The sequence below is a fragment of the Pygoscelis adeliae genome, unplaced genomic scaffold (assembly GCF_000699105.1).
Source record: "Pygoscelis adeliae isolate BGI_AS28 unplaced genomic scaffold, ASM69910v1 Scaffold289, whole genome shotgun sequence".
Classification (NCBI taxonomy): Eukaryota; Metazoa; Chordata; class Aves; order Sphenisciformes; family Spheniscidae; genus Pygoscelis; species Pygoscelis adeliae.
In genome coordinates, this window is record NW_008825499.1 from 132,919 (window position 1) to 150,302 (window position 17,384).

Below are 17,384 nucleotides of genomic sequence, written 5' to 3' on the forward strand. Positions count from 1 at the left end.
CATTTAGGGTCCTGTCCTCTCTCATGCAATCATGTGGAAGGTTTATGCAGTAACTCCATACTTCACTAAAACTGCCTCAAAACATTATCTTCTTTTTTTGTTTCTGAACAAAACTAAAAAGAATTGTTCTTGTAGTAAGGTGCAGCAGCACAGCTGGAAGAAAAACAAATCTTTTCTATTATTAGCTTTCTAGAAAGGTATTTTACTACTGAACAATATGTTTTGACACATACTGAGCTTTCCAAGTGTTAAAATACTGTATCAGTATTGGTACAGATAAAAGAAAAGACATACTGAAGAGCTAACAGATTTCTGAGATGTGACTGTCTTAAAAACTTATAGCATACTGGCAAGGCTAAACACAGCAACATCTTAAGATAACAATGATTTGCAACTCTGCCACTGCTGTTCTTCCTTTTAATAGATGATGCCATGATACAAAATGTAATTTATAATCTACTCTTCCTTTCACAATTTTAGTCATTTTTTTCCTTGCACAACAACACGTTCTTGTTACACATTTTTCTCTGTTAATGCACCTACAAGCTGCAGTTATATGAACTCTCTGTAGGAAGAGGCAAGACACAATGTGAGGATAAAGGGATATTTTGTTTTCCCTTTTTTTTAGGAGCACAATACAAACTCAAGTGAGGTCAACTGAATTTTGTCTTAAGCATAACAGCTCCTGTAGTGCAGAAATCCAAAAGGAGAGGAAAAAACCAAACATTAATTGTAGAAACTTTCTAACACTGAAAACTAACTAATCATCTATGGGTACATTGTAAAGGTTAGTAAAACAAAGCACACATTAGCTTACTTTATTTCAGGAGTAACGATTTCTGCTGCTAAACTGTCTGAAGGCTCTTGTCTTCCCAGAGGCATCAATCCTGGGTTAGGAAAAGTAAAAAATTTAGCAAGCAGACCTTTCTTTAAAAGACCAGAAGTAAACATTGTTCTAGAAGTTTAAAGTTTTAGAGTAATGGAAAATGACACAAAGTCAGGCTACAGCAAGACAGACAGACAAGCACAATTTCATTTGGAGAATAATCATTATTTCTGTCTTCATACATTCTGATGAAGTAATTTTGTGGTGTATTTTCTGCTCATTAGCTTATCTAAGAGCTACAAAGCTGTGCAACATTACACATAGAAATAAATTGCAACACATGAAATATCATACAAACATGAGAAAACTTAGTATCTCTCTGAAGAAAACTATATAACTACACAGAAATCAGAAATACACTATAAGAATATCACACTGGGGAGAAGGCTAAAATTTCTGATTGACTGAAATAACATCTGAAGTTTTCAAATGCTTACAAAGTTATGAATAGCTGAAGCAGCATAAATTTATTCTGTGCTAAACAAGAGCATATTCAATACTCTCCAGAGAAGTCCTGTAAACTTTATAAAAGACTCATTTAATCTCCTTATTTGTCCTTTACCTGTAGTGGTGAGTTGACCCTCCTGAGCTTGTACACATCTAAGCTCTTCAATAGTTTCTTTCAAAGAATCCCTTTCTGTTCTTAATCTCTGAATAATTGGAAAGAGAATTAATATCAGTCTTGGCACTACAAATCCATCTTTAACAGTACAAACGTCGCCAAAAGGCACAGTCTTCAACACTTTAAAGAGAATTTAATGCGACTCTAGAGATGATTTTCAAATTAAAGCATCTCAGTCTATTTCATAACAGAATAAACATAAATATTATATATTCTACATGAACAGTGTTTCTTTTGAGAAGGGTTGCTGCTCTGTATTACACTTATGGGTGTAAAAATATCAGGGTATAAGCTTACAAAATCAAGATATTAGTGACACAAAGTTCTGGTACCAGGTAGTAAACAGCATCCACTGGGGTCACTCAGCCATCCTCCTTTTGCCCTTATCGGGGCTGATTCCAAGAGAAAGGGAATTAAAATTAAGAGACCGTAGATTTTTCCCTCACCAAGAAACCAAGGTTTAACCAGGAATGAAATAAAAAGCAGGTGAGTACACAGTCAACAAAACAAACAAACTGCATTAACTTCATTTTGTTTGTCTTTCAACAGTGAAAGTGTGAGCAGCATTTCCATATCCCCTTCCTCCTGTGTGTCAACTGGCCTTGCCGTTCACCAGCATCTTAGCTATGCAAGAAAACTAGTTGCTTGAGGCTCAATCCAAAGAGAACTGAATAACAGGACTGGACCACCTTGGGATCTGGACAGATGGGCTCTTCAGTAGCATCAGGCAAATACTCTCCCAATTTGGCACAAGTCCCCTTTTGGCAAAAAATGAGGATCTATAGCATCAAGTTTTTGTCCAGAAGGTTGCCGAGATTCAAAAATGAAAGGAGAAAATGGCAACTATGTAAAGATCCAAGCTGTAGTTTTCTCCAAAATCAGACATGTCCAGTACTACGAAAAGGTCCAGGACAGACCTTGGCTCTGTATAGGTATGGAGTTGTGTCGGCTGACAGCTCCTTGCATTTCATCCTATTAATAGGTTGACTCAGACATATTTTATATTTCAGCCCAAGTGGATCCAGGACTTGGAATCACTTTGGCAAAGAACATTTTGGTGAGGTGTGACAGAGGCTTCTGCTGTATTTCTGAATCCTGCAAGGTGAATGAACTCTGGTGCAACTGTCAGAACAATCTGAATAAAGTGTACATTCTGTTAGCACTAAAAGTCATTTCACAAACCCCACAGGTGAAAAAACAGTTTTTACCATAAATACTACAGAAGAAGAGCCACACAGAGGAGTGCTCAAACTCAGCTGCTGAAAGCAAGGATTCTGCAGTCTACTACTGTCAGTCAGAAAACAGCAAGTTGATTAATCAAATGCCAGAATATTTTAATGAATAGAAAAAGCTCTGGGCCTTCATTTGTACACTGCAGACAAAGTCAACTCATCAAATTATCTTAGTACTTATCATACAACACACCACAGAGGTAAAATTCCAAGCTACATGGCTGAAGGTATCAAACACGCTACCACACTTTGCCAGAACATAAAGAAAAGGACATAATCAATCTTAGTAACTGTTTCCAAGATATAACTGACAAGATACCATTACATAGCTTGTGACCTGTGGTGGGCAACCTTACTGACACATATGTGACAACAGGGAACAGAAAGAGTAGGTAACACAGGTAACGAATCACTAATTCAAACATTGAGAGACTTCAGCTGTAACCTACTTCTCACAAGTGCTTATCCATTCAAAAGAATGTATTGAAAAACAACATCCGCCCCAAAAAATGCTACTTGCCAGGGGGTAAAACAAAAAACTATATGATGATGGCCTGCAATTCAGATCCTTTGTGCAAGATGAAATGGTCCACCAAGCAATGGGTAAGCCACAGACACAATCTTACCATTGTCAAACATAACAAAACTGGAAAAACAAACTTCAAATAAAGAGCAGGAAAGAAAGCCAAAGCACAGTACAAATACAGTTACTACGGGCATTCCAATCTGAACTGAAGATTGGAATGCGATATCAAGGCCAAGTGCCCACAATAGTTGGAAAATTTAATAAAATACGGAAATCAAAGATGTATGAACAGAAAATAACTGAAAATTTTCAGTTCAAATGCTATTCAAGTGCATGGGCTAGAAATTTTTGAAAAAACTGGACAGGAAATATGACTATTGAGGGAAAAGCCTACAGAAATTCTGCCTGATGGATAGATGGACTTATATTTAAAACAAGCCTAAGAAATTGCTAACTCAAAGTGCTGGCCTTGGTTTGAGGTAGTTTGAGGCACCTGCGTATACATTCCTAAGAAACAAGAGGAAATAAACTGGTGAGAAACAACAGTGTGCAAGAGAAGTCTGAAGGATCAGTCTTGGCAAGAAAGGACAGAGCAATTAATCGCAGACTCACTAACAGCAAATGACAGAGAGGAAGGGAATAGACTGGTATCCATCCTGTGTGTTCCATGTTGGCAGTACAAGATAGATCAATAAGGAGCTGTCATAAAAGGCGAGATCGCCACAAAGGACACATCCCTCTACACAACTCCTAAGCCTCTTGCTGCAGTATTCATGACTCCACAAAGAGAAGCACGCTGATGGTACCTCAAAGAATGCTTTAGAAAAAATGCAACAGTAGTTCAGTTCTAGGATGATATTGTAGAAACCCTACCTTAAATAGTTTTTCAGAATACATTACAATTACCCTGGGTGTTTATTAACCTTCTCATGGTAAATGGTCAAGAAACAACTTCAGATCCCAAATATGAAGGCTTTTCCTCTTAAAAATGGGTTGCATATGTTTTTGTAGTCACCTTATTCTGTGCTGTACAGTTCTTAGGTTTAAAAAGGATCTTGTACACAAACATTAGAAAATTTTAAGTGAAAAAAGACTTCCTAATTTAAAAAGCTGGCTGTAAATGGCTAACTGTAATTACCATATCTTTGTGTTATAAAGGACATGAAGTTGCTATCACTACTACCAAAAAAGTAACACCTTGGCACTTACATCTTTTTCTTTTTGGAGGCTGTCTACTTTTTCTTTCAGTCGTTTGCATTCATAATCTAATTTATCAGCTTTCTTGGATTCTTCAGATAACCTGTTTTGTAGTTCAACTGCCTGTGAGAACAAGAATCAATAATTTGTCTGCAAATATTAAAACAAAATACACAAGACAAAGTAGCCAATTACCATGCACCACGAGTCATGTTGTGAACAAGTGAAATAGATACCTATAGAACATACTAAAAACTGCTTTCATCAGTTGTTCTGTGTTTCAGCAAAACCAACAGCATTCAAATATTAGGTCTTAGCACAAGCAAAAGAAGCAAAAACTGTAAAGTATTTTCAGTACCTCCAAACCCAAGAATTTAAGCCCAAGCATGGTTTACAGAAAAAAGCTATATAGTTCTATGGATCAAAGAGCTTAGGAAAAGTAGAAAAATCCTCCTGTATTCTGAGAAGCCTAGGAAAAAGAAAAAACTTTGAAGAAAGCAAATTATCTACACCTTTTGTTAACTGTATTTCACAAGCCTCGCTCAGAATTCAACCACCAGTTTGTGCAGCCAGGTAATGTTTCTTAAACTGAGATTTTCCTAATCATTTTTAATACACTAATATAAAGATTCAGCCACACGCTCAAAAACAGTTTTCTTTACTTCAGAAGGAAACATTGCTAACAAAGTCGCATGTATACTTTCGACTACAGATCAGTAAAGAGCTTTTAAAATTAAATGAGCAGAAATCTGAAAGCTGAGCAGAAACGATGAGTGAACAGGAGGCAAATCAGTGAAGTCTTGCCTTTTCAAAACTCTCAGCCTTTACTAGCAAAGGGTTGTTCCCAGAACATTAGTAAAGCTCATAATGCAGAGAGCATGGAAGCAAGTACGCTGAATAAAGACTGACCTGCAAACACAAAAGCTGAATGAAGACTCAGCTAAAGATGTACAGCTTCTCCTGAAGCAATTCATAAGAAGGCTTTTTCATGGCTTTTAGATTACAGAGAAAGTGATTAACTTAAATTGGGAAGCAAAGCAGTAGTCATACCTACATTAAGACTGCCTAGTGGTTCTAATTACCTTTCATTTTCAATGTGTATAGCTATAGCAAAATAACTACCAGGCTTAAAGATCTGCATGGTCCTAAGTCTTACAGAAGGACTTTGCTGCTGTTGTTCTCAAATTAAAGGCCGCAAAAAAAGCACAGGCCTGCCCTTTCTGAGATTATCAGATTAAAAAAATATATATCAAAATGTTAGATATGAAAATATTTCATTTCTCAGATGTGACATCCATCACTGTGGCTATCAGAGTAACTGCAGGTATAAAAAAAAATATGCAGGCCTTCACCTGTGATTGTGCCCCCACTTGCAAAATAGGTATATTTTCACCTCAAATGGAAACAAATGCATTAATGTTTGTAATCACTCATGCTATGGTAATGGTATGTAGAAAAACACAGCAGGAAATAAATTGTCTTGAATCAGGACTTGGGAGTGTATAGAAAGATATACAGCTATATGGTAATGCACAAGATTAAAAAAAAAAAAAATTAACTGCCATCACATTTACTGAGCATTATCTGATGTGTGGAATGAGTAAAGCAGGAATCTTGCAGCAAAGAAAAGCAAGACATACTGTCAAAAATATATCAGAATGCACATGCACAAAGGGGCTGAATTAAAATTACAAAAAATAATCCCAGAATCTCCACATTTCAATTCTTCATGCTGCAATAAAAAGTTTCTTAGAAAATGCTTGTGCTTGCTTTCAGAAAAGCGAACAAAAACTCTTAAATAAATAAATGCTATTACACCTCCCAGCACAATACACCACCGTTAACCTCATCTCACAGAAACTGCTGGGTGGGGTGAAGATGTGATTTTCTTGCAGATCACTATAAGAGTTTGAACCGAGCACTTTCATCTGCACAGCACAGAGCTTCTAAGCCAACGAAGTAACTCCTCTGATGGCATCATGAGTGGGGTTGGATCCTTCACATACCAGACGAGATACATTCCACTACAGGGGCACACTAGTGCTCATCAGTGCCACAACATCAGAACCTTTATACCTGGCTTAATTCTTATAGCACAATTTAGGATTCCCAGAAATTAATTTTGTGACAGCTCATGATTCACAGGCAGGTCTCAAAGGAGCCCAGCCTTACAGACACTGCAGGTAGACACACCGTGTGTTCATTTTGAGGCTCTGTGGTCGGGTGAAGAAATCTCACATTTGTCATGAGACACCTGAGGTTTATTCCAGTCTCAGCCAGCGGAACAGTTTTGTACAAATCAACAGCTCCTCAGATATGAAATCCTACCCATAAAACACAGGGAATGATGAAGAAAAGGAAGAGTACTTTTGCAGCACAAATGATGGGACTTGTGCAGATTCTTTTTTTCTGGTGGAATCATTTGGAATGTATTTACAATTAGCCCATAGAGGCTGAAGCTAGTTGTCTTAATAACTAAGATGGCCAGGTGCAGGGAAAAAACTATCAAGTCTTAGGGACACACATTGCTCCTGGGCTTGCAATGCTGTCAGTGGTTGGTTCTGTATTTTTATTCTGCTGTAAGCTGACACATAGATAGGACCCCTGTGCCAAGATCATTCGAGCTTATAAGCAGGCAGAAATACAGAGCAGGCCCTACTGCTTTAACGAACCACACTCTGTCTGGCCCGGTAACAAGAATCCCAGAATGATGTCATGTCAATGTAGTGTAGAAGCAGAGAGAAGATTAAGCACATCTTCCACCTTTACAGAAACAGGATCACATGGCACTTTGATAAGCAGGAGGATAAACAGATGCCTTTCACTCCAGAGAGTGTGCTGGTGACACATTTTGTACTCTGCTGGGTGCATACAAACAATAAGGATGATATGCGTCCTTCTCTCTTCATAACTGGACAAATTCAGACATATCAGACAAACTAGAACCTTAAAAAAAAGAGGTTACTTAACCACAGGAATAACTTACCTCAGCTGTGGTGCATTCCTCACTGCTGGAAATTTGTGAGTGAAAAGTGGATACTTTATCTGAAAGAAGAGGCTCTAATTAAAGCCCCACTACTGACTAAGAATTAGGAGTGATTTGAGAAAAAAATATAGCATCTGTTGATTTTTTAAAAGTAAGACATACTGCTTATTGGCAAACTAATCCAAACTTGAAATAATGATAAGAACTGCAGGAAAGGAGAACAAAGGTAGTACCTACAAAACATGGAAGTCTTCTAAACACAGGGAGCTTTTTGTTCATAATTTCTTTTTTACTTTGAGGTATTAGCCATGTTATGAAAAGAAAGTGTTGAACAATACAGAGAACTGTTGCATTGATGATGTCTGTTCTCACCTGCCTCTTGTATGTTTCCAGCTGACCACGTGCTGCGTTGGCCTTCCTTAGTTCTTCTTCCAGGCTCACAGTATTTTGCATGTACATTGTATTCTTCTCTTCTAAGAGTTTCACCTGCCGTCGCAAATCACCCAGGTCTTCCAGTTTCTTTTTGTATGACTCTACCTGGCTTTCTAACTTGGCTACTTTATCAGAAGAATGCCTGGAGGGACAGATTTGTATGAAATTTGTACTCTGAAAACTAACAAAATGAAATGCCCTGAAGCTTCCTCAGTATTTTGCCTTAATGCAGAAGACATTCTGAGACATCATGGGGAGAACAAGAAAGCAGTCATATACTCCTATTATTAATGTTTTCACTTTTAAATTGCCTGCTTCCATCCCATAACTATCTGTCAACTCAAAGAGCTGCTGATGGAGGTACTTTTAGACACCTTGTTATCTGCTTCCAATCTTAAAATAATAGTTAAAGCACCTTCACTCCCACCCATTTCCTTTCAATTCAAAATTGATCCTCAGTCCTGCATTTTACAAGGGTAAAGAATAGTATGTTCTGCCCTTCAATTTGTTTTAATGACAGCCAGGAAAAAAATCATCAAGATCTATCTCCTGGGCAGCATATACTTGGTGACACAAAAGTAACAGCTTTGGAGCCTGCTTCCTTCTACAAAAATGAAACACCAGGCTCCGTTCATAACATTCCAGAGTTTTTCCAATCCACCTGGTGCAATGCCAGGACAGCAACAACCCTCACCCCCAACCACCCACACTCCCGCTACTATTACTGCCCCCAATTTCATTTTAGAACCAACCAATTTACTGACTCAATTTCCTATGAAATCTGGAGAATCCCCCATTGAATTGATGGTCAATTTATGGGACACTGGGGCAAGCCAAATCTCCTTAATCCCCAGTGAAGTGCAGAGCCTCTCTCTGGGGCAAGGAATTACTCTTTGAAGCCACGCTGCCCACACAGATAGTTGATGGAATTGTGCAGCCTGATGGGCTTATTCCTTATATTAATGACAGAAGAGGTAAAGACAGATAGCTTTGGTAGAAAGCTGCTGGTGAATCAGAAAAGGCAGTATTAGAATATGCCTTGCTAGACTTGCTAGAAAGAGTGATGCAGGTAGGTAGTGGATAACTGTTCTGAATAATGCATGGCAGAAAGACTGAAGGATTATGTTCCATAGTAAAAGGGGCTGCCCCACCCTATAAACGCCTAGCATCATCAAATCATGACAACTTTGGGTGCTAAAATCCAGTGACAAAGAGAGCTGTAGCAGATGTTGTTCATATTAGCATGATGAACAAAAAGCGCCACCCAAAGTCCAAATAATGCAAACCCAGGAAAGGAAAGAGTCTAGTTCTCTTATGAGAACAGATGCCCAAGTCATGGTGAAGGTGATTAGAGAATACTCAAGAGATCAGTGAGTGACTTGTTATGACCATAAGATGGTGTAGGATTGCTAAGTTTACTAACAGTTATTGATTAGGTACATAATAAATAACTAATTTAATTAAGCAGAATTGTGTGGTGGTCTGTCTACTTAACTGGAGGATCCAAAAGAACCATGGCATTGAGAAAGTGTTTATATTTAATATTAAAATTATTTAAACAAAAACTAGTGAAGACTAAGTAGACGAATTATATGGATTAAAAGTTGAAAGTTAAAAAAGGGTTAATGGAACAGAGTTTACCTGAGTACATCTATCTCATCCTTCAAAGACTGAGCCTCCTCTGCCAATGTAGTAAGTTCTTCTGTTTGTTGTCTCAATTCAGCAATTTCCTTTTCTAGTTCTTCACAGCGTATTCGATAGTCATCTTTGGCAGCTTCTAATCTGTAGAAATTAAGTAAAGCAGAAAATAATTTCTCAGCTTGAGCCACAGTTATCTTTCCTCATCATCATCCTCTCTAAAAACACATGGAATGGTCTTCTGATGCAGTGAAGGAGAACAGCAGCCCAATGTGCTTATTCAAAAACATAGAAGCAGATTGACTTTTTCAATGCTCCCACTTCGATATCAGTGTTTCTATTTGGAAGATCAGAAGCTAATGTATGTTCTCAGAAAGACAAATCCTGAGTTTTTTCTGTCATAATAATTTTTCACAATGGAAGCTCAAGCAGAAATTTCTACCTTTTTTCATCTTGGGGCATACAAAGTTTGAACATGACATCTTTATCCTAAGATATTTTTCAGCTGTTCAACTCCTATACACCTTCAACAATATTGACGTGATTGTCAGATGTTCTAAATGCTGTAGAGTTGTCACCAAGGTGGCTTTATTTATTTATTTACCTATAAAGAACCTGTGCCTGCCCAGTACCTCTGAAGAACCAAGTCATACATTTAGTTATCTACTTAGCATGTAAAGAACTGAGACCAAAGTTTCTGGAATGGACTACTTACATACAGCATACACAGGCAAAGCTGCATCAACCTGGCAGTGAGCAAAGGAAATAACTAAGAGAAACTTTGTCAAAGCATTTTGAATGAATGGAAGAGGCCACAACCTGGAACATGAAGTCCTATTGTGATTTTGATCTGAAATTAAAATAAAAACAATCCAGAAAAGGAGGTACGGGCACGGAAAAAAAAAAAGTATTCTATCCATTAATTCAAGAAGCCCCAAAAGAATCTACAAGAATTGAGACAACAAATAGTCAGTAGGTCATCTAAACCATATACAACAAAGACTTGGATCGTGATGGACTGGAACTGTCAAAGGACATAAAGAGGCAAGACTGGGAGAAAAAACATTGTACCACACTGGGCATCAGTTAAGGTGTACATATGTCCTGTTTGGTCAGGTAGAGCTGGAGAAGGAACACACACAAATTGCCATTAGAAACCACATGCTATGAAGGCAGGGGAAGGAGGTGAAGGAGGTTGGGAGATGAGTCTCACATGTGAAAAAGGTTTGGAAAGACCTTCAGAACCTGAAACTAGAGTAACAGGCAGTGCAGACATTGCATATGGGGAGAAAACCTGTTCTAACAGCAATTCATAATAGACTCAGGTAGGAATCATTCCAGAGCATGAAGATGAATAAGGAGAGATAAAGGGGACATTAGAGAGACATCACTACATTATTCCTTTACATGGTACATATATAGAAAGCAGAAAACCAGGCACTAGCTGCTGTGAAAGAGAAACACTGAACGTTTTTCAAGAAACTGAAGGGAGAGGCTGTGTCTAAACACGCAGGAAGGAGGCTTAGCAAGAGGAAGTGGAAAAATGGCAAAGTGGCAAAACAGGCAAAAAAGGAAAGTTACATGGCAGCTGACATAAGAATTAGAAAAGGGCAACCAGAAGAGGACAGAAAGAGGAGAAAAACTGGCAATGTAAAGAAATACCATAGTTTCATTCACAAAGGATAGGGAAAGTACAGCAACAAGAACGAAAAGATGATGGTGAAGTAGACCAGCTTTCTTCAGCAGAATAGGCTTACACAGACTGAAAGCAACAGTCAAAAGAACCACAAAGGATATTTAAAGAGGAACTGTATTTCCATGTGTTGAGGAAATGCAAATGAAGAGCAGAGCTCACTTGCGGATAATTTCCATCTTTTGGATATAAAAGAATTTGTTTTCAAACTCAGAGAAGGACACACTTGCTGTATAATAATTCCACCTGTAGTATTGCCCGTAGGAAACTTTCAGCTAGGAATTCCTACACCTTAAAAATGCAATCAGAATAATTTACATAGAGGAAAGCATGCTACTTTTCATTCTCACTGATTTTGAAAAACATGGGTGAAATGGTAGCACACAAACAATTCAAAATAACTTCACAGAGTAGAGAGTGACATGTGTACAGCATTTCAGCATTAAGAAATCATGCATTTTTGTATGCTGGAGCTTGTAAAGAGGTAAATCATAACACGTACATCACCGTAAAAACTTTACTACTGTGGTTATGTCACCCTTTATACTAATTCATAATTGCCAACAGAACCAGAAGTATATAAGTCATGCCTGTTGCCATCTAACCAAAAGTAGCTTTTCTACCTGAATGTTTCCTCCTGGAGTTGTTCTAGTTGTGTCTGCAGCTGCAAGTGCCTACGACCTGCAGGGCTGTTGGGATCTTCAATAGAATCAGATTGATTTAAACGTTCCATCAAAATCTGGTTCTCAGCAAGCAAGCTGCTCTTCTCCTCCTGGAGGGCTGCAACCTGTTGTAATAAAAGCATAAACTGGAGTAACTGAGCTACCCAGCTATAGAGAGCAACTTTTTTTCCTGTGCATGATAAAGTATCAACACAACCCACAAATGGAAACACACAGGCTTCAATAATCACATTTCACAGGAATATACTGTAACATTAATAGGTATTCAATTGCTATGTGATGTAACCAACATATTGCAACATTAGGGGTAGATTTACCACACAGAAAACGTAATTATTCTTAACTGTATTTCGCACAAGCATCTAAAGAAGAAGTCTCAGTTATCACAGAAGACAACTTCATTATAATGAAGTCTGCATACTTTCCCAACAAACAAATAAAACTAGCCCTCCACAGTAAAGCTTTTAAAACTGATTTCCAAAAGAAACAATGCCTATCAATCACACAGAATATCCAAGGGATGTCTGTACCCTTCCTAGATTTTTTTTTTTCATCCAGTGGCCAATTGCAAGCAGACCTGAAACAGGAACACAGTCCCAAAGATGACTCAGTTTCCGGCAATGTTGTGAAAACCGGCAGTAGTGCAAAGAACCCAAAGTGCTGCAACTCAGACAACAGCTGAAGCATGGGTTCATATATTATTAAATAGTGTAGAATTAACATGCAGGAGGAGGAGGGGAAGAGAGCGAATGTGAACATCTCAACAGAATGAAATGCTTCCATAAGAGCTTGAATCATCAAATACACCAAAATCAACCATGACACAAATCAGCTTCACTAATTCTAACAGTTACTGAACTGCTTGGCAAAAGCCTGAATTATACTCCAAAGTAGGGTTGTAATGGCAATGCCTTTCGGGGCTCCCACTTTACACTCCTCATGTCTTCTGGATGAGGTATGCTTGACTTACAGTAAGGCTTAGTCTGAATCCATACACAGCTGATAAACTATAGAAACTTCTGATTGGGATTTAACTCTTTAACTGATACTGTTACAGCAGCATAACCTCTATTAGTTCTCTAACACAAGAGTTGAACCACACAGATCAACCCCCTCCCACCTGAATGAAAAAAAGTTTTGTTAGTATGAATCATCTTAACACTGGCAACATTGCATCAAGGTAAGAAAACAATGAAATTCACTCTACTGGCACAAGTAAAGCAAAATAATTACTGTGCAATTTTCACCTCCCTTTTAAAAATTATGTTTTCACACTATACTTCTTGTTTTCAGCTGCCTAAAAATTAACACATCTCTTTCCCACTTCAAAATTAATATGTACAATATAGCAAACCTACCTGCATATCTAACTCATGACATCTCTGGGCAATTTCTTCTTTTGTTGCTAGTGCTTCATTTAATTCTTCTGTAGTTTTCTTCAGCTACCATAAACAACAAACATATAGTTTCATCACTCTCTGTGAAGTGTCTAAAAATATTCTGAACTACATGACTGTAACATTATTTTTACATTTAGGTAATATATTAAATTTTTGGAAAACTGAGGCAATTCCACTCTTATAAAGAAACAAAGAAGCAGATACAATTACTGTTTAGTTTGTGTTACAGTAAAAAGTAAACATACCTAAAAGTAGTATTTGGTCTTACAAAAACACATCAAAATTATCACATCTATTCTATGAATTGAGTCAAAAAATCCTGAAGAACTTGGGTCTGAAGAACTCATCAACTCTGTACACTGAGAAAATTGTCAAAACCACTTTTCTTTACAGATGCAAAGAGTGCATAATTTCAGTTTTCAATCTACTTTTCAAATACAGAGAGGACTGCAAGGTGGGATACAGGGAATGGACAATTAGGGTAACATCTCTCTAGTTGCTGGAAACTACTCTTAAAGCACAATAGAAATACAACTAACATGGTGAAGAAGAAGCCTACCCTTCTGAAAAAGGGCACTGAATCTTGTAAGCAGTGGGAAATACTCAGATACTTCCCTTCAAAGGCTTTATGTTCAAAGATATGTATCTTGCAAGTTTGCATATGAGTGCAGTTAAGATAACATAAAAAACATAGCTACAAGAAAATTGGCCTGTTAAAACAGGTGTATGCATATTATGTATATAGAGATATACATATGTATTATTATATATGATGAATTTTAGATGGGCTTTCTCAAACAGCATCATTGTATCTTATTTTGTCGAGTTTATTTCTCAAGGACCTGTTGACATAAAAAAATTAACTCCATCTGCCAGAATTTACATACTTCTGCAGAGAAAGCATGATGGAGGAACACATGGAACACCACTGTACTATACCTGTCAATTAGAGAAAAACTGAGGAAGTAGGACAGTGTTAGCATGAGGTTAAGCTGATAAAAAAACAATTGGTTTTGTATATTCTTTAAATATATCACACAGGGAAGGATTCTCTTTGAAAACTTCTCATATATTGTAACAGTTCCAAGGACTGCTTTAAGGATTTTTGAGCCACATCTATGGGTTTTCTTTAAACTGACTTTGGAAGTAGGAACCGGCAAAAAAAGCTTTATTCAAATACTACACATTTTTAAATTATTCTTTCTCAATACCCAAAGATTTGCATCCATCTGCAGTTTTGCTATACTATGTCATACAGCTAAACTTGTTTTCCAAACTGAGGTTTTCTCTCCTTTAAATAAACAAAATAGATAAACTCAATTTATAAAGCAAAAGGACTTGAAATACTGAAATTTAGTTTTCCACTCCTTATTTGAATTTCCCACAAAACCCTCTCATGATTAAAGAAAAAAAGACAGGACTTCTTAACAAAGCAAAATGATCGCCACTGACATGCTATGATTGAATGAAAAGAAACATCTAGTCTTAGATACCTGCCGATCAAGGTCAACGTAAGCATCATTTCCAACAGAGACTGGAGACTCTTTACTCATCAACTGCAATTAGATTACACTGGATTAGAAAAAGCAAGGATTTACTTTTATATTAAAAGCTAAGCTTCAATGATTTTAACCAAGCTGATTTTAACTTTTGGGAGCTTCAATATGACTTCATTCAGAAGTTTTTAACTTTGTTTTTATATATGACATATTCAGAAACAATTACGGAAAGAAATCTTCAGAATTTATAATATTTAAAGCACTATAAAAGAAATCTTACATCATCTCTTCTTCTTCTGAAAATGCACATTCTTTATCTACGATGAAACCTACAGTACACTTTGCTAAGCATTTTACTGAAGTGGCATTGGAATGATAGTAGCTACCAACCCACCATGCAAGACCTGCCTTTAACTGTTCTCTGCCAGTGGTTTTCATTTTTTGATCACCTGGAAGTTCACATCGATTTATTTGTTTAACTATAGCTGGGGACATATCTATTTCAGCTAATTGTGCAAAACAAAGATGATCAAAATTCCTGCTCTGGAGTTGTCTGTAATTTGCAAATTTAAAAATAAAGTCTATAGAGAGTATTCCTGAAATTAGTATTACAATTCCTTGTATACTAACCTATTTTATTGCAGGAATGGCTGGTAGTGGTTTTAGTGTAGAAAACATTACTTTTAGCCATGACTTTAAAAAAAAAAAAAAAAGGCAAGCCCTCCAAAATGACTGATGTGCTTACTAAAAGATAAAAAGCTGATAAGAAAGTAAGTTTTCTTTCAGTAATCCACTGATCAGCTAGACAGGTAGTTAAAAGTTAAATCAACTGTAACAGAAGTTGTAGCCCAAAAACGACCTCCCACCTACCTCCAGCAAACACATTAAGGTAAAGTTATTACTGAAAGTTGTAAGACACAAAAAGGAACAGTCTTCCAAATAAGAAATATGTTGTAACTAACTCAAAAGGCAGCATTACAGAACCACACTGATGGTTTCTGTCATCCTGTCCAAACACAAAATGTTTTACGAGTTCTCCAATGACATGATTCATGGAAGTTACAATCAAAAAGGCCCTATCCTACCCAAAATCAGGACAAGACTTCTTTCCTAAGGCTTCCTGTCCAGCCTGGTTACTCTCTCCAAAGACAGAACTTCCTTTATTCCTTCCAGAAATCAGTGCTTTTGCATCACTTTTCATTGGCAAAGTTCCTCGGATACACAGCATAGAGCTCTCACTTCTTCTCCATCCTTTCTGTTTACACCACTGTGTACAAGTGACATTTATATCATTCAAATATTTATACACTTACGTTTCTCTCCCTTTCCCCATCTCCTTAATTGGGATTTAGCCACGTACCACATGCTTAAATTCATCTATCTGTCCTCAACAGTCCTCCTCAGATCTTGATGATGTTTGTTGCTAACTGCTGAATTCCTTCCATTTGGTCTACATCTTTACAATGACAAACTGCTCCGAAATGAAATCATTCCATGAAGCCCAGATTCTCTGTAACAGCCATTAGAAAGTCCCTAGCCTCAGAGCTGTCCCCTGAAAACAGAAGTCACGTGTCTTTTTCATTACCATATATAGTGGCATTACAAACTGTATTTAATTTAGGGCCATGTTTTCTAAGCTCATTATCATTTTGCCATCCAAAACAAGAATTTCCAATCCCTCTCTGCTCAGTGATGTTTATACATGTTTCAGTTACTCCATTTCACTAGCTATTGTTTAAATGCTTTTCCAGAAGACTAACAGGGATATCCATATTAACCAAATACTGAACTCTCCTCCCTATTCTATATCCCACAACACTGTTCACAAACACACTTCAGACACTAAGTCAGCTCTGCCCGTTAAACCAGTGCTTTCCAACTGGCAGGTCCCAGGCTGCATGCAGCCTGCAAGGGTGTACAACAATATGCCCCTGACAGCCACCACCCCTTTCTGGCCCTAGCACAACTTCCTCTTCAGAAACCCAGCTTAATAGGCCTGTCCAAGACTTACTTACTGTAGGAGGAATCCAAGAGGCAGCACAACCCACTAGAGGCCGCTGTGGTGTTGCTGCTTTCTGTGGATTACCGTAAAGGAGGCAGGCCGAGGCCAGTAATATAGTCCCTTTATTCTTCAATGGGTTTTGCCATCTCTCCCAAAACTTCCTATCCTTGAGAAGCCTTAGCAGAAATGTCCAGAAAAGAGGACATTAGCTGGAGAAGGATTAGGTGGTGGAGATACACGGTGTGGGTGTAGCTTGAATGTTACACAGAATTTGTGAATTTAACTCCATGGGCTGCATCGGGAATGTCACGGGAAGTGTGCATGAGGCACTGAGGGCAAGAGCCACAGACAAATGTGCAGATGACTGACTCAATGCAACAAGAAGCATCTTGCAATCTTATGGCCTGTGATATGGTAGGGATGCTAAAGAAGAAATCTAAGGGATTGCGCTGCGTCCAGTAGCACAACCAGACAAGGAACAGGAACAAGATTGCCAGATTACTCACAAGTAATACAGAAATCCAACTTCTGATCATCAGTTAACGAGAAACTGAAGTTAAGAAGTGGGGTGAAAAGGGAGAGTTATCC

General features: G+C 37.7%; 1 protein-coding gene across 1 annotated transcript in view; it reads right to left on the reverse strand.

The window, feature by feature from the left end:
• HOOK3 (hook microtubule-tethering protein 3) overlaps positions 1 to 17,384 on the reverse strand; it is a 70,023-nt gene that overhangs the window by 23,633 nt on the left and 29,006 nt on the right. The window contains exons 6-13 of the mRNA XM_009331502.1: positions 14,789 to 14,851; positions 13,254 to 13,337; positions 11,836 to 11,999; positions 9,523 to 9,663; positions 7,822 to 8,023; positions 4,476 to 4,586; positions 1,449 to 1,536; positions 818 to 887 (exon numbers count right to left, since the gene is read on the reverse strand). Of these exons, the coding sequence (XP_009329777.1) occupies positions 818 to 887; positions 1,449 to 1,536; positions 4,476 to 4,586; positions 7,822 to 8,023; positions 9,523 to 9,663; positions 11,836 to 11,999; positions 13,254 to 13,337; positions 14,789 to 14,851 (923 nt within the window). The remainder of the gene's footprint in view (positions 1 to 817; positions 888 to 1,448; positions 1,537 to 4,475; positions 4,587 to 7,821; positions 8,024 to 9,522; positions 9,664 to 11,835; positions 12,000 to 13,253; positions 13,338 to 14,788; positions 14,852 to 17,384) is intronic.